General features: G+C 47.4%; 1 protein-coding gene across 10 annotated transcripts in view; it reads right to left on the bottom strand.

Annotated features, from left to right (window-relative positions):
* YAP1 (Yes1 associated transcriptional regulator) overlaps nucleotides 1-24496 on the bottom strand; it is a 245165-nt gene that overhangs the window by 20646 nt on the left and 200023 nt on the right. For all 10 annotated transcript variants that reach the window (XM_033949240.1, XM_033949231.1, XM_033949236.1 and 7 more), the window contains one exon: nucleotides 16337-16467. In XM_033949240.1, the coding sequence (XP_033805131.1) occupies nucleotides 16337-16467 (131 nt within the window). The remainder of the gene's footprint in view (nucleotides 1-16336; nucleotides 16468-24496) is intronic.

The following is a 24496-nucleotide window of genomic DNA, read 5'->3' as shown; positions in this document are numbered from 1 at the left end:
AATCCAAGCTAACAGTCAATTCTTTTGAGGCTGCTTTCAACTCCTAACTCCCACTCACCGTAAGATACCTATGTCCATCTTATTCTCTCTGCTAGGAACTCCCCAACCCCTATATGTCCTGTCTGTCCAAAGTAGATTATAAGTTCTAAGAAGGGACAGTCTATTACATGTTAAATGTATAGCACTGTGTATGTCTTTCAGTGCTATAGAAATGATATAGTATTAGTATGTTTCTATAGTTAGAGATTCAATTGGTCTTACCCTACATCGCCTTCAAAATGTTTTATTTCATAAAATACTTGGATATAAACTTTTATTATGGTATCATACTGATTTTGTGTGTGTGTGTGTTATTCATTTTTTTTTTAATTGCACAGATTGCTTTCCCATGATTCACTTCTTAGTTGCTCATAATGTCGTAACTAAATCAGAGGTCTCAAACCCTTTGCAGGGCCATATTTTGGATTTGTAGGTACTTGGAGGACCTCAGAAAAAAATCTCTGTTTTGATGTACGGAACTGCATATGTCTAGTAGCACTCAAGAAATGATTAGTAGTAGTACATCTGTTGTTTAAGAGGCCAACATTGATGAAAACAAGTTAATCCGCCTCTGATGGAAAAATTGTGAGGAAAAGTCAGGAGAATATTAGCAACTCTCTCTAGAAAGGAGTCAAAAGGATTACTGCTGTTTGGATCGAGATTGAAGTTGCTCTTTGTTGTCTTGCATGAGATAGTTTATGAACAGACCTAGAAGAAGATGAAGGCAGCTGATTGTAATGCCTTTTGGTATTATAATAATAGGAACGTCTGGATGAGGCAGAATATCTTCTAGATCAGTGGTTCCCAACCCTGTCCTGGAGGAACACCAGGCCAATTGGGTTTTCAGGCTAGCCCTAATGAATATGTATGAAGCAAATTTGCATGCCTATCACTTCCATCATATGCAAATCTCTCTCATGCATATTCATTAGGGCTAGCCTGAAAACCCGATTGGCCTGGTGTTCCTCCAGGACAGGGTTGGGAATCACTGTTCTAGATGATGAAGACTGAGAATTTTGTGATTTAGTTAAATTTTGTCATAGTATCTGTCTGCTTTTATTTATTTATTTTTTTAATCTTATCTGCAGGGGAGGGGTGACGTCACCATCCAAGATGGAAGCCTGACGAGGAGGCTCTGTCTCCAGCCACCGAAAACACCCCCAAAGCGCTGTGTATGCGGCAGTTTTGAGCCCTACCTGCAGTGCACCAGCTTGAGTCCCACACCCGGCACCTTGGCAACTCGCCCCGAAGCGCGGTGGAGCTGCATTGGGACAGCCGCAGAGAGCTGTGTTTCGAGCCCGCTGACCATGTGGTGCGAGTGGGTCGGTGGGACCAGCGGCTATACTGCCGCCGTATGGAGCTGCGACTGAAGAGCTCCCTGTGGGCGGACTGCGGCGCGCGGCGGAAGGGATCTGCGGCTCGGGTGTGTTGGCCGCCTTGCTTGGGGGCGAGTCCTATCCCAGAGGATCGTTTGAGGGCCAGGCCCTGTTTCCTGTAGGCACGGCTGATCTGGCTGCCCCCTCCGTGGTTTTGTGGGGGCTCTGTGATGAGTTCTTCCTCCCTGCTGCAGCACACTAGCCCTTCTCCAGGATGGCTCTGTCGGGCACTGCCTCCGGAAGGACACAGCGTTCGGCCCACTTTTGTGGGAGCGGGCTCCCCCCCCTTGGTGCCTTTTCTGCCTTATGGTGAGTGGTCGCTAGCTCGTGGGGCCTGGTGGTGTGGAGAGGCCCGAGAGGACGTGCAGTGGGGAGCTGATTTTGACACGAGCCCTGTGGGAGCGGCTGGACTTCTCTGCCTACTCGACACGATAGCTTCACCCGCAGCCCCCCGACTGCCAGTGTCCCACGGTTTGACACGTAGGATGACTACAAGAAGAAAACTGGACGGCACTGGGTTTGCAGGGAAGAAACAAGGAGCCCCAAAGGCAGCGGGTGGCAGCCCGCCACAGACCACTCGGATGGAGGCGTCAGAGGCTGCAGTGGGCGGCGATGGGGATTGCCAGGAATGGCCCGGAGGGGGTGTGCGGCAGGGCTCCCGGGAGGCGCCGGACTCCCTGAGGGACTTGCTGCTGGATATTCGTAAGGAGGTGCAGTCCCTGCGTCCGGATGTTACCAAAGCGGTAATAGAATTAAAACACGCCATGGGGAAGCTGGTGAAGCTTCAGGATGCGGTGGAAGCACATGTCGACATCATGACCGAGGACATCATTGCAGTGCAGCAGGACGTGGCTGGCGTACATGCGGAGAAGTCAGCGATATGGAACAAGTTGGAGGATCTGGAGAACAGAGCCCGGCGGTGTAATCTCCGGATCCGGGGGGTGCCGGAAGAAAGTGCCTATCAGGATGCACACCAGACAGCCCTGGACATCTGTACTGACATCCTCACTAGTGCTTTGGCAGGCGAGGGGCGGGTACCGGAAATTGAGATAGAATGAGCGCATCAGGCTTTGGGGCGCCCCAGAGCCAACTTGCCCCGTGACATTGTTCTGTGCCTGAGCAGTTTTCAAGTAAAGGAGGGAATCTATCACGCAGCACGAAAGCAGAGGGATTACAAATGGAATAATTTTCAGGTGGACATTTACCAAGATGTGGCAGCTGCAACCTTGAAAAAGAGGAGAGATATGCAAGCGGTGACCACCTATTTACGCAGAGAGGGCCTCCGCTATTGGTGGTTCTATCCATTTGCCATTGCACTGACGGTGGGGAGCGCGACACGACGGGTCCGCACTGTGGCGGAGGCCTGGTCGGCACTGCAGGAACTGGGTGCTCCTAACATTCCTGAAAGGGGACCTGCTGGAGAATGTAGGGAGGCGCGAGCTGGACCTTCTGACTGGCGGCGACAGACCAGAGGAGCGACGGCGCGGAGTGCTGGGAGCCATGAGCCCCCTGGACAACCCACTTGAGCGGAGTGCTGACAACATTGGACTTACTTGTTGACCAGGACGGCACCTGCTGTTTGGGGTCTGTGGGGTCATTCATGAGGAGGGGGGTGGTGGTGGGGAGGCAGGTAACTGTGTCTCTGGAAGGGTAGGTGGGTTGATAGGGGACTCTGTTTACTTGGGATTCGGGTGGGGGGTCTGGTGTGATATGGAAGGAAGCGGCCTCCAGGGGCCTGCATGGGGGCTCTGGGCAGTTGATTGCTGTCTGTCCAGGGAGTCTATAGTTTGGGGGGTTGTGTTGTTGTTGTGTGATGACAGAGTGTTGCTGGGAAGGGAGTGGGTTCTGTTGGCAAGGGATGTAGAGGTGGGGATATAGGAGTAGTGTATTGCATATCCTTGGTGTATTTCTTAGGGGTTGTGGAGTGGCTGGGGTGGTGGGTTGCTTCTTCCTTGGGGGATCTTGAGATTTGTTTGGATGGTCTTGAGATACAGTTTTGGGATGGGGAGGGGGGCTTGAGGGGGGAGGTGGGGTTGGGGGTTGGGGGGGAGTTGGTACTCTCTGCACAGACTTCGTACCGGATGGTCTGCTGATGCACTGGTGGGGCCTGGTCAGGGGCTGGGGTGGCTTGGTCCTATGGGTACTGCTGGTGGAGTATGTGGAGTGGTTAGTGATAGTGGATCCTGGTTAATTTTGTAACTTGGAATGTGGGGGGAATAAATTCCTTATTCACTCAAAAACAAGCCCCACACGGACAAATGATACACACACCCAGCAACACTACAAGGCCTTACTTACAACCTACAACATTCACACTCCCCAAAGAGAAAGGGAAAAAGAAAAGAAGTGGAGAAAAAGGCTTCAGTTCAGCTTCATCTGGCCAAGAAAACTCCACTCCTACAAAAGCTGTTTATGTGTAAATGCTGAAAAATAGTCCAAGAAAACAAGGCAACTAAAGTAGCCTGCCAGGTGGTATCAAACAGCACGCCTAATACAGATGAAAGTCAGTGGGTGAATGTAACAAAAGGCAGTATAGTCCAGCTCATAACATCCATAGCAAAAGCAAGAAAAAATAACTTAGTTGCTAATGGCCTCCAAATCCAGGCCAGGCAGTCCTTACACCCAACGGGGAACTCTCCGTTTCACATCAAATCGCTGCGTCAGAGGTGTTCATATCATTGCTTCACATCCAGATATTCCAGACCCATCATACTCCTCAAACATCCTCACCACTTCATCGATCAAAATTGACGCAGAGAGACTCTTCACCCCTGGGTTGCTATGGATGTTATGAGCTGGACTATACTGCCTTTTGTTACATTCACCCACTGACTTTCATCTGTATTAGGCATGCTGTTTGATACCACCTGGCAGGCTACTTTAGTTGCCTTGTTTTCTTGGACTATTTTTCAGCATTTACACATATATTGTTGAAAGATTTTGAAACGGACCGGTTCCCGATTTCTATGGGAACGAGACAAGATTCCCCTTAGCATTGTTGTTCATGCTCACATTGGACCCCCTAATCCAGGATATATATGCGATGCCGTCTATGCGGGGGATTGACATTAGAACAACATCTTTGAAATTATCGGCCTTTGCGGATGATATCTTAGTTCACTTAACGGATTCTTTGCCCTCCTTGACGGCCTTGTTGGACTTGATAAAATAATATGGTGACTTTGCTGGGTTCCGCTTAAATTTGGATAAATCGGAGGCGTTAGCATCTTCTGCGGAGGTTCAGGCCCAATGGGGGAATGGGTTCCCGCTGACATGGGCGCCAGGGCAGTCTGTGTACTTGGGGACTTTGATGACTATGTCGGTTCACCGTTTGTATCGTCTTAATGTGGATAAACTTCAGCAACAGACAGAGCTTCTGCAGGATACCTGGAGCGCCTTGCCCCTTTCTCTGATGGGGCCCATTTGCATGGTTAGGATGTTCATCTTTCCCAAATGGCTGTATGTATTGCAGACTTTGCTGCTCTGCTTGTTAAAGAAAGATTTACGCGTTCTTTATAAGGGAATTTCTCGCTTCTGTTGGGCGGCCAAGAAACCAATATTGCAGGTGTCTCAGTTGCTGGGGAATTGGCAGGGGGGGGGGGGGGTTAGGATTACCGGATATGAGGGTTTATAATTATGCATGTTTGCTTCGCCATTTGGGAGATTGGGTGAATATGACCAGTAGTTATACCCCTCTCTTGATGGAACGTGAGTTTTTTGCTCCTTATGATGTGTTTGCGCTACTACATAGTCCTCGGAGGGCACTGCCCCCTTCTATCCGATCAAGTACAATATTTAGCGCATTGCGAGCGGCCTGGTGTTGGCTTGTGCAAGCCCTTGGTGGGGATCCGACGGTTACTGATCTCTTGCCCTTGTGGGGTAATCCGGCCTTCCCTCCGGGCCGGGACTCTAGAGAATTCCTGTACTGGGAAGCGAAAAGGGTTTCTTGTTTAGAACATATTTTGGGGGATGATGGGGAGTTGTTGACACGTGCAGATTTGCTAGCTAAGGTGGGGAAGACCTGGGGCGAGCAGTTCACGTGTTATCAAGTGGAGCACTATGTGGGATCCCTCGATAGAGCACAATTGCGATTACATATGAGGGCCAGGCTGCGGGAACTGTTTGCTCGGGAGGGGGGGGGTGTCCCTCTCGGTGTCTAGCATTCATGCTAGCTTGCAAGAGTTACAACCAGCCAAAGATTACCAGAACATTCAGGGTAAATGGGAGAGGGAATTGCAACTTAATTTGGGACATTGGGATGTAGCCCGTACCTTGAGGGCGACGCCTGGGGTTTCCCCGTATGCTTGGTTGAGGGAAACGCATTATAGGGTGACATTACGCACATATTACACTCGCACACAGTTGTATTATAGTGGGGGTCTCCCTACACCACTGTGTCATAAATGTGGGTCGGGGGGACACACCTTGGGACATGCCTTCTGGACCTGCCCCATCATCCGGCGCTTCTGGAGGCATATAATCTCTTACATGTCTGGGTTGATTGGGAGAGCCCTGCGCAGTACCCCGACCCACTTTATCTTGGATTTGCCAGAGGCTTTTAGCCACTTGCCTAAGGGAAATAGGGTTCTGTGCAGGAAGATGAGTTTACTGGCCAGGAAATGTATTCTTCAATGCTGGACGGTCCCCTGACCCTCCGGCGTTTTGGCATTGGCGGAACCAGTTGCATCAGTTGGCCATCTGGGAGGCACGAGATGCCGGAGGGGCCAGGAAGCATAAGATGTTGTTCTTAAATATTTGGGAACCATATCTGCAAGCTTTGCATCCAAAGGGCCATAGTGCAGTCTTAAGATGGGTGTCCTAATCTGGGCGCCCGGATAGTTGGACTGGGAGAGTACTGGCGAGTATTGGTGGGGAGGGGTGGGGAGTATCTTTGGGGGGAGGGGGGATTGGGGAGGGAGTAAAGGGTATGGGAAGATTCTGGGACTTAGACACGGACAAGGTAAAGGGGATTCAGTGGGAGGAGGGGGTGGTGTGGCATTTTCGGGGCTCATTTGAGTCCAGGGCCTCAGAGTGCCTTTCCACTCTCCTTACCCTTGCTCGCCCTCAGTGGAGTGAGCTGGAGGGGGGGGGGGAGTTTGGTTGATGTTCCTTTTGTTTTGTCCATGTTTGTTATACTATTTTATATGATGCATATTTGTTTGTCCTGCGCACCATGGGGGTGCCTTGGCATTGTTTTGTTGTGTTTGCATCAATAAAAAATTGTTTGAACCTAAATTTTATCTGCAGCCTCTTCAATTTTTCTCCAAATAGGTCATCTCTTGAAGTTTCCAGATCAGAAACTCAAAGCCAAGCCAAATACATTGCAATTGCTACTGCAGACGTTCTGGAAGATACATCAAAGCTGCTCTAGCCATGAACTTTCTAACAGTAAGCAAGTTTTTAGATAATTGTTAAAATTGTTTTAAGATATCTGGGGAAGAAAGTCCTCAAATTTTGACAACTGTTTTAGGACAGATTTGAAGTAACTGGACATGTAAAATTGGTAGTCCTTAATTCTGTTAAGAAGGATAGTTGACTGGAAAGTGTGCTTGCCAAAAGAGTCTGATGTTCTGGCTTCTTTGCCTGAAGGACAGAAGCATAAGATTATGAACTGGATGAATGCTTAAAGGCAGATTCCACAACTAAATAAATAATGAATGGTGTTGAAGTTGAGTTTTGCCAAAACCTGGACACATTTGAATTCTGTACATTGTGTCTATTTTTCTAGGAGCTACCTGGATTGATAAGGGAGTCTCCCAGTTTTTAAATAAAGTATATTTTGTGACTTTGTGTAAAGATACTTTATGTTGAATCAATTTTTATTATCAAAATATACAAAAACACAAACCAACAAACACGAATCATAATTACAAAGAATAATCAGATACAAGAGATCGGATTCAACACCCCTCCCACCCCACCCCCACCCCAAACCCCCTGATCTGACAAATAGCAGAACCCTAGTGCAGTAGGCTTGGACTCAGATAACCCACTGCCAGCGAGAAAATTTAAACTCCAACACTGAGAAGAGAGAAAAAAAAAAAAAAAAAAAACAAAAGGGGGGGAGGGGGGGGGGAAAAGAAATAGAAGGTGCCCTGGTGCCCTCACAAAAATACAACAAGCTCGGGGCCCAGAGAGAATTACAATAAATTCAGGATGTCACTTCGAGCACGTGGTGCTAATGAAAAAAGATAAGAATCCCAGATCCGCAGAAATTGGCGTTTTCTTCGCAGGCTAAAAGACGCATCCTTCCGCTCCAACAGCAGCAGAGCATGCAAACGATTCCTCCAAGCCCAAAAGGAGGGCAAGGTATCTCCAATCCAAACAGCCAGAATCACCTTCTTCCCCAGGACACCCACCCGTCTCATAAACTGCCGCTGACCCGAATCAGACAAACAAAAGGCCTCATATTTATCCAGCAGGAGACCAGCAGCAGAAAGGGGGAGTGCTTTACCAAAAATGCGCTCCACATAAGATAAAACCCGTCTCCAGAAGAGTTTAATTTTCACACAGGACCAAAAGGCATGAATAAACGAGTGGGGTTGCTGGAGACACTTGGGACACAACGGAGAATCCGTATAACCTGAATAATATAACTGACTTTTCGTAAAATAGCCGCGATGAATCACCCTAAATTGACACTCCCGGAGATCTGCATTAACAGACACTCCTGGAATTCTGGAAATTAAGGAAGGGAGATCCAAAGCGTCCTGAGCCATCCCCAAATCTTGACACCAGCGAGCTTGGAGTGCAGCACGATCAGCCGGACCTAACCAACGCTGGAGATCTTTATAAAGACCTGAAACCGTAAACCCAGTCTCCAAATAGGGATCCAGTAGTGTCGCAAATCTATCCTCAATCGGAAACGCCAAAGCGGCTCGGGGGAGAGATTGGATATAATGATGAAGTTGCCGAAACGCAAAAAAGTCACCCACAGAAAAAATTCCAGACCGGACTAGAACATCCCAAGATTTTAAAGAGCCATCAGCCTGGAGAACATGAGCAAGCAGCGTATAATCCCGAGATGCCAGTTTACGAAAACAAGCATTCTCACTACCAGGGCTAAATTGCAGATTCCCCTGAATAGGTAAGTATCTGGTAGTCGAGGGAGTACCCTTCCAGGAATGCAACACATAAGACCAGATGATGCGTAGAGAGTGTAACAACACACTTCCCCTAAATGGCACCGGTAAGGCAGAACGAGGCGACTGCACCAAGGACAAAATATGCCAAGGGGCAAAAAAATCCTTCTCATAAGGTTTCGGAGTAAAATCCTGGCGATCCGAAAGCCACTCCCCCAGGTAACGCAACAAACAGGCCGCATTGTATAACCGGAACTGCGGTAACCCCAGTCCCCCGCTTCCCCACGAGCCAAACAGGTAACGCAACGCCACCCGTGGTCGTCGACCCCCCCAGCAGAATCTAGAAAGCATAGAATGCAATTTAGTAATGTCCCGTTTCAAAAGCCACAAAGGAAGTAATTGCAAAGTATAAAGCCATTTTGGAAAAAGGATCATGTTAAACAAATGGATCCTGCCTAATAAAGACAGTGGAAGAGGAGACCAACGAGCAAAACACGCAGTCGAGGAACAGAACAAAGAATCAATGTTGACGCGATATAACGTCGAAGTGCAAGGCGTCAACAAGATCCCTAAGTAACGAAACGAAGAGGAAGCCCATTGAAGCGGGAAGGGCCCAGGCCAAGAGTCCCGTAACGACGAGGACGTGGCCAACGCTAAAGATTTGTCAAGATTAAGCTTAAAACCAGAATAATCGCCATATTCCTGAAAAGTGGCCATCAGATTGGAAAGAGATACAATGGGATCTGAAATATGAACCAAGAGATCATCCGCAAAAGCTGAGATCTTGAATTCGGAAGAACCAATTCGAATGCCTGAAATAGCTCTATTAAGCTGAATATCACGGATCAAGGGGTCTAACGACAGAGCAAAGAGCAATGGAGAAAGGGGACAGCCCTGACGCGTACCACGACGGATGGGGAACAGAGGAGAACTATGGCCATTGACCCAAACGAAGGCTGTAGGTGAATGATAAAGCACCCGAATCGCATCCTGAAAAAACCCTGTTATGCCATACCGAGTTAAGACCGCAAATAAAAAGTTCCAAGAAACACGGTCAAAGGCTTTTTCCGCGTCAAAGCTGACCAATAGGGAAGGAAGCCGGGTCCTCTCCACAAATTCCAAGGAAGCCAATATGGATCTAATGTTTTTCACACTAGTACGACCCTGCACAAATCCCACCTGAGGGGAAGCAATCAAATCAGGAAGAACACAAGCCAATCGATTAGCCAAAACCTTGGCAAACATCTTGGCCTCCACATTCAACAGTGAGATAGGACGGTAAGAAGAAGAAAGGGCAGCATCCCTATTAGGCTTCAACAGCACGATTATTTGAGCAGAGGAGAGAGAATCCGGAAGGGTACCCCGCTGGACAGCGGCCGTGAAGGTCTCAGCCAGTACTGGTGCTATGGTGGGATGGAGGAGTTTATAGAATTCCATCCGGAAACCATCCGGCCCGGGGGCCTTCAGCAACGACCCATTCTGTATTACTCCTGCTACCTCCTCAGCCGTGATAGGGGCATTAAGACGCAGCACTGCCTGAGCAGACAGGCCCGGAAGGGAAAGGCCATCTAAATAGGCCGTGCCATCCATTAAATCAGATTGTTGTGAATAAAGTTGTCTATAGTAGTCATAGAACACCGCGTTGATCTCGGCATCCGTCCGGACCATGGCCCCCCCATCTGAGCGAAGTTGGAGGACAGGAGTACGACCCGCTGACCGACGGACCACCCTTGCCAAGAGCGTCCCACGTTGGTTCCCATGGCGAAAAAGTTGATACCTATAATAAGCAAGCGACTTGACCGTTCTAGCATGCAACAATTCCTGAAGCTTGCACTGGGAGGCCAAGAGCTGAGAACGCAAAGAGGAAGTGTGAGAATGACCGTAAAGCCGACGTAGGTCACCTACCCTACGTTCCAAGTGTAAAATCTCCCTATCTCGAGCACGTCTTTGATGGCTGGAATATGACATGATCTCACCGCGCAGCACCGCTTTCGCAGCCTCCCAGAAGAGAGTAGAGTCAGCCCGATGTTCCATATTATGATGTTGATAGTCAGACCATTTCCGAAGCAGAAACTCCTGAAACTTCGGATCCTTATACAAACGGAGCGGAAATCGCCAGCGGAAGGAGCCCGGGGAAGAGACATCCAAATGCAAGGTCAACAAAATCATGGTGTGATCAGAGACATCAAAGGAACCAATCGTGGCCGACTCAATCTGAGAAAACAAAGAGCTAGAAGTCAACCAGTAATCAATCCGGGATAAAGAGGCATGAGCCCTAGAAATGTGAGTATAATCACGCTCACCTGGATGAAGCGTCCGCCAGACATCAAGAACATCCAATGATGAGCAAAGTAAAGAAATACCCCTAGTAGGATGCACCCTGTCTTGGGGAGTAGGAAGTGATTTATCCAACAAAGGGTCATGAACGCAATTGAAGTCCCCTCCCACCAATAAAGGAATATCCGAATGTTGACCAAGAAGGCGAATAAGCGAGGAGAAAAACCGAGAGTCATAGCTATTAGGAGCGTAAACATTACAAAGAATCACAGGCTGACGATGAAGAAGCGCCTTAGCAATGATATACCGTCCCCCAGGATCCACCCACTGCTGTTGAAGGACAAAGGGCAACCCCTTCCGAATCAAAATCAGAACTCCCGCCTTACGGTTGTTCGCCGGTGCGCCCAAATGTTGACCAACCCACCAAGTCTGGAGTTTTGCATGCTCTGCCGCTGACAAATGCGTCTCCTGCAAGAAGACAAGATCAGCTCTCTGACGGTTCAAGGCTCTCAAAATTTTTTGTCGTTTAATAGGTGAAGTGACCCCATTTATATTCCAGGAAATACATCTAAGAGGCTTCATAAATGAAATTAGAAAGACAAAGGACAGGCAAAAATCCAAAAAGAGAACCGAGAGCAAGGCCGTCCCAGCCAGCGACCAGCTCCCAGGACCTCAATCCAGACCCGAGCTTCCACCACCAGACAAAAGGCCAACTGTAGGGCACCAGGAACACACAAAAATAAACAAAAGAAAAGGGAAGAAAAAAGAGAAAAAGAAAATAAAAAAAAGAAGTAGAAAGAGAAAAACAAAAAGAAAACCCCACATACCCACCCACCCACCCACCCCGTCCTCCCACCATCCCCCCCCCATCCCTCTTGTGACCCACTAGTGGTCCAAGGGCCCTGTGAAGTAGCTCCCAACCCCCCCCCCTAGCAGACCATATGTTCAAGAAACAACCCTCGCCGAGTCAAAGCAACCCTAGCCATAGGCAGTCAAAAAAAAGTGCAATGCACCCCAGTATCCACCCCAAACAACACAGAAACAATCCCAACCACCCCTCGCCCGCCCGATGCCCCATAACAGACTAGGCATTAAATTTGGGCAACCACCAATCAGGAAACAATGCAATAGAAATCAACAAGCAAATGCTCAACGGAGCCACCATAGGTACCATCAACCCCCACTACCCAACACTCAAATATTCCCTCCCCGTCTTACCCAGCCACGCTAATCCCTCAATCATACAGTCACTCGGGAAGGGAGAAGCGCTCCCTATATACAAAACACTCCATCCAACTCAAACGAAACATGCACTCCCCTCCCAATCATCCACACATTCCAGGCAGGATAAGAAAAAATATTGTCCGAAGGAAGTCCAGATCGGTCCATCGCGCCTGCACCACATCAAGGTCCGCCAGCCCTCAAAATAAGTACTGCCCAGAGCAGACCACCACGGGAGCTGGCCATCTGGCATCAAGGCTTCCAGGACACATCAGACAGAGGAGGCATATAACGATCAGTGGAACTCCAGCTGAAAAGAACCAATGGGCTATCAAGGAGCAGGGTCTGGGGCCTGCAAGGATTGCACGAAGCGAAGCGCCTCAGCCGCCACCACAAAGAAGTGAGTCTGTCCAGCATGTCGGATCCGCAGACGTGCAGGATACAGCAAGGCAAAAGATATTTTCATCTGAAACAGCTGGGAGCAGATGGTAGTAAACTCCTTCCGTTTGGCTTGTAGAGCTGGGGAATAGTCCTGGAAACATAACACCCTGGAGTTGTCATACAGCAGAGGGCCCGAGGTGCGAATGGCTCGCAGAATCTCTTGTTTATGGGCAGAGTTCAATAACTTAAGGATGACAGTTCGAGCTCGCGAGCCTGGTGCTCCCAGCGGGCCCAAACGATGAGCGCGCTCAATTCTCAGGGGACCATGTGCTTCAGATAAGGTTAAAGAGCGCTGCAGCCAAGATTCCAGAAAGGAATGGAGCTCACCATCCTTCACTGATTCAGGTAAGCCTACCAGTCGCAGATTCCCCCGACGGGACCTATTCTCAAGGTCCTCCACCTTTGCTTCCATAGCGGCCAGCTGAGCTCGAAGTTGTTGATGGTCCCCTTCACGTTGCTGAACTCTATCCTCCAACGTGGTGAGACGCTGCTGATAGGAGGAAAACTCTCCCTGCAGCGTCTCCAGCCGAGTGTCCACAGAATCTAATTTGTCTCCAATCGGTTGCAGTTTCGTGGTCAGGGATCCCTCCAGCAGCAGTTTCACTTCGGCCACTATTTCAGACACCCACGCGGTCGGCGCCGGGAGCGGCGGAGGAGACTCGCGGTCGGCCATCTTGGACTCACCCGCGCGACCGCGATCCCTCTCCCGGCGCGGCAGCTTGCTGGTCATAAAGCCCCGATGGCAGGAAAACACTGGGAGAGAGTCACACCACCTCCAGCGCCAAAATCTGCGGCGAAATCGCGGCGTTCCGGGGTCAAAAATCGCCGATGGTGGGAACGGGATCGGGAGCTAACCCCACCGACGTCTGCTCAGCAGCTCGACATCACGTGACCCCCTCTGTGTAAAGATACTTTAATGCATTCATTCGGTAGGGCTTCAAAAGTCAAGAAGTTCAAAAAGTTCAGAATGAGGTTCCTTCACTGTTTCCATCTTGATTGGCAGAACCTGTCCCAAAGCGAGTAAAAAAATATACTTTCTGGCAGAGATGTGCATCGTTGAGGAGTGGGAGGAGGAGGATCAGATGATATACCGTAGGATTCTTCTGCTGAGTACTCTGGCATGTCTTCATCCAAGTGGTTGGAAATATCTCAGTCAGAATTCTCAAAGTACTCCATACTAGGTGAGTCAAGGAGCATGTGTTGAGAAGAGTGTCAACTGTGCATTGAGGTGTGTCAATGTGGAAGTCAATATTCTGAGGCAGGAGATAGCACCTATGAAGACTGTGATTGCAGTAGCCCCTAAAGCTCTTGTCTGAGCATAACCCAGACTTCCTCTTTGAGAGATGGTGCTGGTAACGAAAGACATCAGCATGGAAACAGTCTGTTGTACTGGGTGAGGTGGGGGACTTCAATATTGAGGCATATCTATGAGACATCATCTAGATGGAAGGAGACTGGTCATTGTACTGACACTTACTAAGGGTCAAGGAAGTCGATGTCTGGGAGGACTTGTTGTATGCATAGAAGGGGAGGAATGTGTTTGTTAGCTTGTTTCTCTTGACTTGTCCGCTACCTTCGACACTATTGATCACTATCTTCTTATTGATCGCCTTAGGAACTGTGGTATCACAGGTTCAGCTCTCTTATGGTTTATCTCTTTTTTAATGAGTGAAACTTTAAAGTCCACTCAAAAGAGAAAACTTCACCCCCCCCTATTTTTCAAACTTATGGCATCCCCCAAGGTTCCATTCTCTTTCCACTACTATTTAATGTCTTTATTTCTCCTCTTCTCACCCTAGCTCAATCCATCGGTTTTACAATTTTTGCATACGCAGACGACATTCAACTACTCCACCCTGTTGATTCTACAAAAACAAATGAAATACAAGAAATTAATAATAAACTTGATAAAATCAGTGATTGGCTCCAAACAAAAAACTTTCCCTTAACATCAATAAATCCTGTGGTATACTCTTCCCTATCAGGAACAACGAAATAACTTGAAAAATCTTCATTAAATCCTGCTCAGTAAAAATTGAACAAAAAATAAAACTTCTTGAAGTAACTATAGACAAAGATCTAACTTTCCACGACTAGATAAGCTCCGTAGTAAAAACCTGTTTTTACAAACTTAGGCTCATCCGTTCTCTAACTACAATCCTTGAATCTAATGCAATCATAACCCTCGTCCACTCACTGGTTATCCCCCATCTAGACTACTGTAACTCTCTATATAATGGACTCCCACAAAAAGAACTACATTGTTTGCAGCTCATACAAAATACAGCAATCAAACTTATATATAAAGTAGGGAAATATGATCATGTCACTCCTCTCTTGAAAGAAGCCCATTGGTTACCTATCACGCACCGTATCACTTATAAAACCTTAATGCTGGTTTTCAAAATCAAACTCTCACGTCTTCCATCTTTTCTCGACAAACTTATCATCCCTCTCTGTTCTTCTCGGACCCTAAGATCAGCAGATCTTACTGGCTGTTCCTTCCATCAAAGAATTCTACTACACTAGGAAAACTAACTTCTCTGTAGTTGCTCCAACCTTATGGAACGCCATGCCGCCTCAACTCCATCAAGAAAATCTTCTCGTTAAATTCAAAACTAAACTAAAAACATTCTTATTTCAAGATGCATATCTTAACATCTAAATACCTCCTTTCCCAAAGCCAGTAAAATCTTCTCAACCGCTTTTACGAAGCGACCCTATCCCTGATGTCATATCCCCCCTCTTCCCCTTCTTTTAAATTTTGTTTTTAACAATGTATTTATCGACCTCTCCTTTCCCTTATTACCCTCAAATTCATGTAAGTTCTTGTTTATCGTCTTTTTAATGTTCACTCCTCCCCCATATATATACAATTACTATTTTATTTTATTTTTTATTTTATTTCTTTTTAGCTTTGTAAACCGGCCAGATACATGTTGATGGTCGGTATATTAAAAATAATAAAACTTGAAATTTGAACTATATCTTTCATTACTGGAGGCATTGATGATTTAGTAGCATGAATGCGAAAGCTCGTGTGTTGTATGGATTGATATCTGTGGAATCCAATAGACAAGAGAGGTGACTGTCATTCCTTGTGCAGAGGTGACTGTGTCCTTTGCTTTTTGATATCTGCACCATTTGAAACATTTGTGAAGAATTTCATGGAATGTTGTGAAGAATTTCATAATAAACTTTTGACATCAAGTATATCGTATCCAAAGCTTTGCTTTTTGTTCCAATTATATAGAGTGCATTTCTAGCCCAGATGGTCCAATTACATTGAGAGCATTTCTTAAAGCCTCCTGGTACACAGTCTTTGACATGGAAGGGAAGATGGCTGATGTTAAATCAAAGACCTCAAAGGCCCAGGAAACTTGAGTGAAAAGTGTCTTGAAAATGATCGATGCCCCTGGGTATGAAAGAGGCTTGAGGTGGCCTGAAGACCCAAAACAGAAAAACTGACAAAATTAAACCAAAATTGGGGAAAAAAAATACTAGAAACATGATAAACCCCCAAAAAGAATTATGACAAACCATGAAAAATAAGGATGGGAAGGCACAAAAAAATTGAAACGTTTGATATGCTGACGAGAAAATTGAAGAGACAGCTTCTCAGCTCCGCAGAAAACAAAGAACTGATAGTCCCACAACTTGACATTGGGCGGGAAGGCACTGGCACACGTGTTGTATGGGCAGCGAATAAAAAATGTAAAGTGACAGTGACCTGATAGTATCTGTACAAGGTTCTGTGGATGATGTTACCCACATGTGAAAATATTATGCCTGCTTGTGTTTGGAGAAAAATTTGTAGACCATTACACCTATAACCAGAAAAAAAATTAGAATTAAAGAATCTAGCTAATAACTACATGCTAGTGTTTATCACACACAAACCTGTTAAGAAAAGGATCGGAGCTATTTGTCGTCATTGTTCTTAGTTCTTGAGACATTCCAGGAGAAGACACTTGATTCTGAGATCCACCGTCTTGTTCCATGGTTGGAAGCTGGCTACGAAGAGCTAATTCCTGTGAAGTAAAGAAAATCTATATTAACTCACATTAGAATCTCCATATCATTCTTAAATTAAAATCACACTTGTGCGTGCCTGGTTTTGGCTAATTTGAGTGTTTGCCTAGGAGTTGTTATAACACATCTAGAGCAATGATTCTCAAAGGTGTATGCACTGCTGTACATTTAGGGCCTGATTCTCTAAAAGTGCGTCCCGATTTTAGGCAGCTGTAGGCGTCCTACAGCTGTCTAATCAGCCAATCGGGATGCACGTTTTTTTAAAAAAAATGCTCCCCAGGCAGGCCGCCTATATTGAAGGCGAGGCCCGCAAGACACCTAGGCCCTGATTCTGAATAGGACGCCCGGGAGAGGTGTCCTATTCAGAATCGGCCTAAACTAAACCCCGATTCTGTAACCGGCGTCCATGTTACAGACGCGGGTTAGAGAAACGGGTTAGATTAGACACGGCCCGCTACACTTATCGCGGCAAGGGATCTCTCTGCCGCTATAAGTATAGCGGGCCGCGGCCCCCTGACCAGGAGGGTGCCCAAACCCTCTGCCCGAAGACGCCCCCCCTAACACTACTGACCGCCCCCCCCAACATTACCGATCCCCCCCCCCCCCGACAATATCGATAGCTGGCAGGATGGTGCCCAATCCCTCCTGACCGAAGACGCACCCCCCCGGCGCTAACCCCCCCAAACCTCCACTCCACCAAACCTGTTCTTAGAAGGGTCTTGCACGTCTTGAGCTGGCAGGCACGCTTCGTCGAAATGAAGCGGGCCCGCCCCTTCCCGGCCCATCCTGCTGAAGCCTAAGGCCTGATTGGCCCAGGCTCTAGAAGCCTGGACCAATCAGGCCTTAGGCATAGCGGGTCCGCCCATCCCCACTAAGTCTAAGGTCTGATTGAACCAGAACATATGCAGGTAAGGCTAGACTCAAATAGGGAACTGGTCTTTGACCTAAGGACCGCCGTGTGAGCGGATTGCTGGGCACGATGGACCACTGGTCTGACGAAGCAGTGGCAATTCTTATGTTCTTATGTTGTTAACATCTAAAAAAATTAATTAATAAATAAAATAAAAAAAGGTACATAAGCATAGCCTTACTGGGTTAGACCAATGGTCCATCAAGCCCAGTAGCCCATTCTCACGGTGGCCAATCTAGGTCACTAGTACCTGGCCAAAACCCCAAAAGAGTAGCAACATTCCATGCAACCGATCCAAGGCAAGTAGTGGCTTGCCCCATGTCTTTCTCAATAACAGACTATGGACTTTTCCTCCAGGAAATTTGGTTTGGAAGCTTTGACTGGTACAGAAGCATAAGATGGTAAATTGAGCAAATTAAGAGCAAAATTGATAAATTTCGGAATGATTTACATTAAAAAAAACCCCAAAAAATCCCCAAGAAATTTCATCGAGATCAAAAGGATTGTTCAACTGGGTTTGTGTATATATGGATGAAGAATTATAGTGGTATAAATGGTAAGGGTGAAAGAAAGAAGTCTACTAGATTTCAGTTATTATTTGAAGAACAGTGGATTTATCCCTCTCATCTTGTATGCTGGACTCGCTTATTGATGACATTTTTTGTCTCTGGCAGGGTATTGCAGAGAACTCTTGTTGTTCAAATAATATATTAATGCCTGTCACCCTGCTCTAGGAATCGAGATGCTGTATTTTGTTTTTGGATGTGAGAATACAAATTGTGGATGGATATTTTACCACTACCATTCATATGAAGTATACTGATCAGAATTATTTGTTGGATTTTAAGAGCATGCATCCGTACCAAATAAAAGCAAGCATCCCATACACACAATTTCTGCATTATTGGCGCATTTGCAGTAACAACCAGAAATTTGAAAAACAATCAATGGGTCTGCATAGGAAATTTTTACAGTGGGGATACATAAGAACATAAACAATGCCTCTGCTGGGCAGTGGCGTACCAAGGGGGTGGCGGGGGGGGGGGGGCGGTGCACCCCGGGTGCCAGCCCTAAGGGGGTGCTCCCGGCCTTGCCATTCAATCCCCCCCACCCCCGAAGGACCGCTCGCCCCACTGACCTTCCTGCACCACCTGTGAAGCAGCCCGCAGCAGGATCGCGAAGTCAGCGTCAGCGATCCCTGCGCTGCTTCCTGCGCCGCGATCCCGCCCCTCCTCTGACGTCAGAGGAGGGGCGGGACCGTGGCGCAGGAAGCAGCGCCTAAGCAGCGCAGGGATCGCTAACTTCGCGATCCTGCTGCGGCTGCTTCATAGGTGGTGCGGGGAGGCCAGGGGGGCGAGCGGTCCTTCAGGGTGGGTCAGGGCATCAGGCCTTCAGGGTGGGGCGGGCGGGCAGGCAGGCAGGCTTTCAAGGGGGAGGGGGTGACAGGCAGGCAGGCCTTCAAGGGGGGACAGGCCTTCGGGGGGGGTGCAGGCCTTCAAGGGGGGGCAGGCAGGCCTTCAGGGGGGGTGCAGGCCTTCGGGGGGGGTGTAGGCCTTTGGGGGGTGCAGACCTTCAAGGGGGTGCAGGCCTTCAAGGGGGGGGACAGGCCTTCAAGGGGGGAAAGGCGGACAGGCATTCAAGGGGGGGACAGGCCTTCAAGGGGGTGGGACAGGCCTTCAAGGGGGGGACAGGCCTTCGGGGGTGCAGACCTTCAAGGGAGTGCAGGCCTTCAAGGGGGGTGCAGGCCTTCGGAGGGGGGGTGCAGACCTTCAAGGGGGTGCAGGCCTTCGGAGGGGGGGTGCAGACCTTCAAGAGGGTGCAGGCCTTCAAGGGGGGGAAAGGCAGGCCTTCAAGGGGGGACAGGCCTACAAGGGGGGGGACAGGCCTACAAGAGGGTGGGACAGGCCTTCAAGGGGGGGACAGGCCTTCAAGGGGGGGACAGGCCTTCGGGGGGTGCAGACCTTCAAGGGAGTGCAGGCCTTCAAGGGGGGTGCAGGCCTTCGGGGGGTGCAGGCCTTCAAGGGGGGGACAGGCCTTCAAGGGGGGGACAGGCCTTCAAGGGGGGGAAAGGCAGGCAGGCAAGCCTTCAAGGGGGGACAGGCCTACAAGGGGGGGGGAGAAGCTACAAGGGGGTGGGACAGGCCTTCAAGGGGGGGACAGGCCTTCGGGGGTTGCAGACCTTCAAGGGGGGGACAGGCAGGCAGGCCTTCAAGGGGGGGACAGGCCTACAAGGGGATGGGACAGGCCTTCAAGGAGGGTGCAGGCCTTCAAGGGGGGACAGGCAGACCTTTAAGGGGGGACAGGCCTTTGGGGGGGACCATGATTTAGAAGTACACGGAGGGAAGGAGGTGTTCAAAGAGACGTGCATATGCCAAACTTTGGGGGGGGGGAAGAAATAATGGGTCTGAAAATAGAGGAGAGGGAGAGAGATGATGGACCATGGGATTTAGGGAGGGAAGGAACAGAAAGGGAGAGAAATTGGACACAAGGGATGGTGTGGAGGAGGGATAGAGATACTGGATAGGAGAGTAATTAGGAAAAGAAAGGGAGAGATGGTGGACTCTGGGGTGGTGGGGAAGGAGGGAGAGATGCCGGATGAAAGGGTATTTAAGAAAAGGTGGATCTGTGGAGGGAGATGAAAAAAAGGAAAGATACCAGACTTCCTGGGAAGGGAAGGGAAATGGAAAGGGAGGACAGAGTTGGCAGATGGATGGTTAGCATGCAGAAAGAAGGAGACCATGGCAAGCAAGTTATCAGAAGAAAACCAGAGCCTTGGACCAACAAGATTTGAAATATAACCAGACAACAAAAGGTAGAAAAATTAATTTTATTTTCTGTTTTGTGATTATAATATGTCAGATTTGAAATGAGTATCCTGCCAGAGCTGGTGTTGGACTGCAAACGTGAGCTAGGATTTAACAGAAAGAGGAAAAGTCCTTTTTGTTTCTTTATTTTATTTACACCACAGCGCCAGTGTGGTTAGGAGAAGCCAAAGGGGGTGAAAAAGCTATAAAACCCACCAGGAGTTTTGAAAAAAAATCACCCAACTGGGCAGGAAAATCGAATTGAAAAACCAATTCAATAGGGCTAGGCTGAATCGAATCAAAAATTTTTTTCCTGAATCTGGCAGCATTAGTTTGCGCTACTGTCTTAGACTTTAGGACCTGGGATTGGGGAGAGATGGCATCCTCAGTACTTTATAATCCAAGTGAAACGAGGATTTGGTCAGACTTTTGAAGGGTCTGCAGAAAAAAAATATTGTATAGGCCGGGGACATGAAACAGCAGGAAATGGGAACTTTTCTTCCTTCTATTTTTGTGAATGGAAAGGCTGAGGATGTCAGAGAGTTCAGTTAAAATATGTGCTTTATAAGAAAATATAATAATGTGTTTTATAAAGTTTATAGCATAGCTGGCCTACCCAGTGAGGTGTTCCTAGTGGTGATGGTGGCAGCGTGTCAATGTGTTGAGAGGAAGAGGTGGTCTGGGAAATTCTGCTGAGCAAACTCCGGGCCCATTTCCACCCCCCAGTTAGTCCACTCCACTCAACTGGTTCACACACTGAGTGGGTCTTTGGGTGTTGTTTTGGGATCTCTTCCAGTGGTTTATCTCCTTCTGGTCCAAGGAAGGAAACTTTGTTATCCTTAGCATTGACCTACAGAATATGTTTGTAACAGCGCTGCTTGTGTGGCATTAGGCTATGTAGTGATCGAAAGAAAAAAAACAGACTTTTGCACATTTTTGCACTATATGGTGGGTGTATGAGGAGATTCACATTTCCTGCACAGCTAAGTCCATGTGAAGTTACCTTGTGCTGTATTTGACATCTAAAGGTCTCTGTTTGAAAGGAAAGATCTAAACTTAAAAATGAAATGGCCAGAAGTTATGGTAAAAGCAGATAGTGTAGCTGGTTTTAAGAAAGATTTGGACAAATTCCTGGAGGAAAAGTCCATAATCTATTATTAAGACATGGGGGAAGTGTCTGCTTGCCCTGGATCGGTAGCATGGAATGTTGCTACTCTTTGGGTTTTGACCAGGTATTAGTGTCCTGGATTGGCTACCATGAGAATGGGCTACTGGGCATGATGGACCATTGGTCTGACCCAGTTAGGCTATTCTTATGTTATGTTCTCATCTGTAGGGGCCTTTGTTTTCACTTCTTATTTTAATGTATTTTTTTTCTGGGAACTTATCAGTGTTTTTTATAATGGGAACAAAAATGGAAGAGAATTAATGTGTGTGGGATGAGGGGGTAACTAATTTCTTCAGCTAAATAATTCAATCCACTTCAAACAGACATATGAGAACTCACGCACCATTCACACACCCTCCAACCAAAAACGTCAAAAGAAAAAAACTGTTCGACAACCTCCTAGCCATTCGAGCTGCAACACTTGACCCCCAACTCTACAACCAATTGACATCGACCATAGACTGCAAAACCTTCAAAAAGAAATAAAAACCCTTCTATTCAAAAAACACATAAAACCGAACTAACACAATCAGAACTGTCCCAAGCATCACCTGCAACTACTCCATATGTACTTCTGATGTCATGACAATTCAGACAATTTATGTTATGTTATGTTTGGAATATAAGAAAATTTTCACTGCCTGTTTCTATTCTGACCATTTATTCTGTTTCATGGTCATTACAAAAAATATTTTTTTACATAGGGGGGGGGGGGTGTCAAAAAATGATGGGCCCCGGGTGCCACATACCCTAGGTACGCCACTGCTGCTGGGTCAGACCTGAGGTCCATCGCGCCCAGCAGTCCGCTCAAGCGGCGGCCCAACAGGTCCAGGACCTGTGTAGTAAACCTCTATCTATACCCTTCTATCCCCTTTTCCAGCAGGAAATTGTCCAATCCTTTCTTAAACCCCAAAACTGTACTCTGCCCTATAACTTCCTCTGGAAGCGCATTCCAGGTGTCCACCACATGTTGGGTAAAGAAGAACTTCCTAGCATTCGTTTTGAATCTGTCCCCTTTCAACTTTTCCGAATGCCCTCTTGTTTTTTTATTTTCTGAAAGTTTGAAGAATCTGTCCCTCTCTACTCTCTCTATGCCCTTCATGATCTTGTAAGTCTCTATCATATCCCCTCTAAGTCTCCTCTTCTCCAGGGAAAAGAGACCCAGGTTCTCTAATCTCTCAGCGTATGAAAGGCTTTCCATCCCCTTAATCAGTCGTGTCGCTCTCCTCTGAACTCTCTCGAGTAACGCCATATCCTTCTTAAGGTACGGTGACCAATACTGGACGCAGTATTCAAGATGCGGACGCACCATTGCCCGGTACAGCGGCAGGATAACTTCTTTCGTTCTGGTTGTAATACCCTTCTTGATTATACCTAGCATTCTATTTGCTCTCTTAGCGGCTGCTGCGCACTGTGCCGTCTGCTTCATTGTCATGTCCACCATTACCCCCAAGTCCCTTTCTTGGGTTCTCTCAGTCAATAACATCCCTCCCATCGTATAATTGTACCTCGGGTTTCTGTTTCCCACATGCAATACTTTACACTTCTCAACATTGAACTTCATCTGCCATCTCTCAGACCATTCCCCTAGTTTGTCCAAGTCCCTTTGCAATTCTTCGCATTCCTCCTTCGTCCGAGCTCCATTAAATAGTTTGGTGTCATCCGCAAATTTTATTATCTCACACTTCGTTCCTGTTTCTAGAACATTTATGAATATATTAAAAAGCAGCGGCCCGAGCACCGAGCCCTGCGGAACACCACTCGTGACCTTCCTCCAGTCCGAGTAGTGGCCCTTCACTCCTACCCTCTGTTTCCTACTCTCTAACTAGTTTCTGATCCATCTATGCACATCTCCGTCCACCCCATAGTTCTTCCGTTTCCGGAGTAGACGTTCATGAGGCACCTTGTCAAAGGCTTTCTGGAAATCTAGGTATATGATGTCTATGGGGTCTCCTCTGTCCATCTGTTTGTTAATTCCCTCGAAGAAGTGCAATAAGTTAGTCAGGCACGATCTTCCCCTGCAGAAACCATGTTGGCTGGATATCAGAAGTTCGTTTTTTTCAAAATGTTCATCGATGTTTTTTTTTATCAGTGCTTCCGCCATTTTCCCCGGAACTGAGGTCAGACTCACCGGTCTATAGTTTCCCAGGTCACCTCTTGATCCCTTTTTAAAGATGGGCGTAACGTTGGCTATCTTCCAATCCTCCGGGATCACACCTGTTTTCAGAGATAGGTTGCAAATTTGCTGTAGTAGCTCCGCTATTTCCTCCTTTAATTCCTTCAGAACCCTTGGATGGATTCCATCCGGACCTGGGGATTTGTCAGTTTTTAGTTTTTCTATCTGCCTGCGCACATCATCGAGGCTCACTTCCATGGATGTTAACTTTTGTGCTTGATTTCCATTGAAGATTTGTTCGGTTGGTTGTGTCTTCGCTTGTAAATACAGACGAAAAGAACATGTTAAGTCTTTCCGCGACCTCTTTCTCTCTGGTCTCTAAAGTGGCGAAGATGGCCTTTTTTAATTCTACAGAGGCCTTTCTGGACTAAAGAGAAGGTTATTAACAAGAGAATGCTGCTCCCTTTGTGTCAAAATACAACCATATGTCCAGACAGGTGCAGAAAGTGATACGGACATATGCGGATGTGTTAAGAGTGCATCACTGCTTGGCGAACCTGTGGATTTTATTTGCCTGTGAGCGTAATAATAATTTGTGTGATTTGTTAAGCCCGAGTGTTTTGAGACCAGATGAATGAAGGGTCTCTCAAGTCGATGGTTTGTCATGTCAAGTGTGGGAGGTGCATTGTGTGTCCTATAATGTTGGAAACTCAGGAGTTTATATATCCAGCTTAAGGACAGAAGTTTAAACTGAGGAGCTCCACTTCGCGTATGGTCATCTATGTTGTGATATGCTCCATCCACTAGTGTATGTGGGACAGATGTCCCGTAGACTAAAGACCCTTGGAACTTAAATCCTGTTTGGCCACCAAGCGAATGGAAGAACCTTTGGTAGCCCATTGCATAGAGTTAGAGTTCAAACATGACTTTTTTCTTTGAGATATACTGTTATTGAGAAGTGTCCTTACACTGTCAGGCGGGGGGTTGTGGACTGGTGGCAAATTCTGAGACAGAAAGAATAGCGGTGGAT

The sequence above is a fragment of the Geotrypetes seraphini genome, chromosome 6 (genome assembly GCF_902459505.1).
Source record: "Geotrypetes seraphini chromosome 6, aGeoSer1.1, whole genome shotgun sequence".
NCBI classification, from domain to species: domain Eukaryota; kingdom Metazoa; phylum Chordata; class Amphibia; order Gymnophiona; family Dermophiidae; genus Geotrypetes; species Geotrypetes seraphini.
The sequence above is the reverse complement of the archived record's forward strand: the minus strand, read 5'-3'. Positions and strand labels throughout refer to the sequence as shown.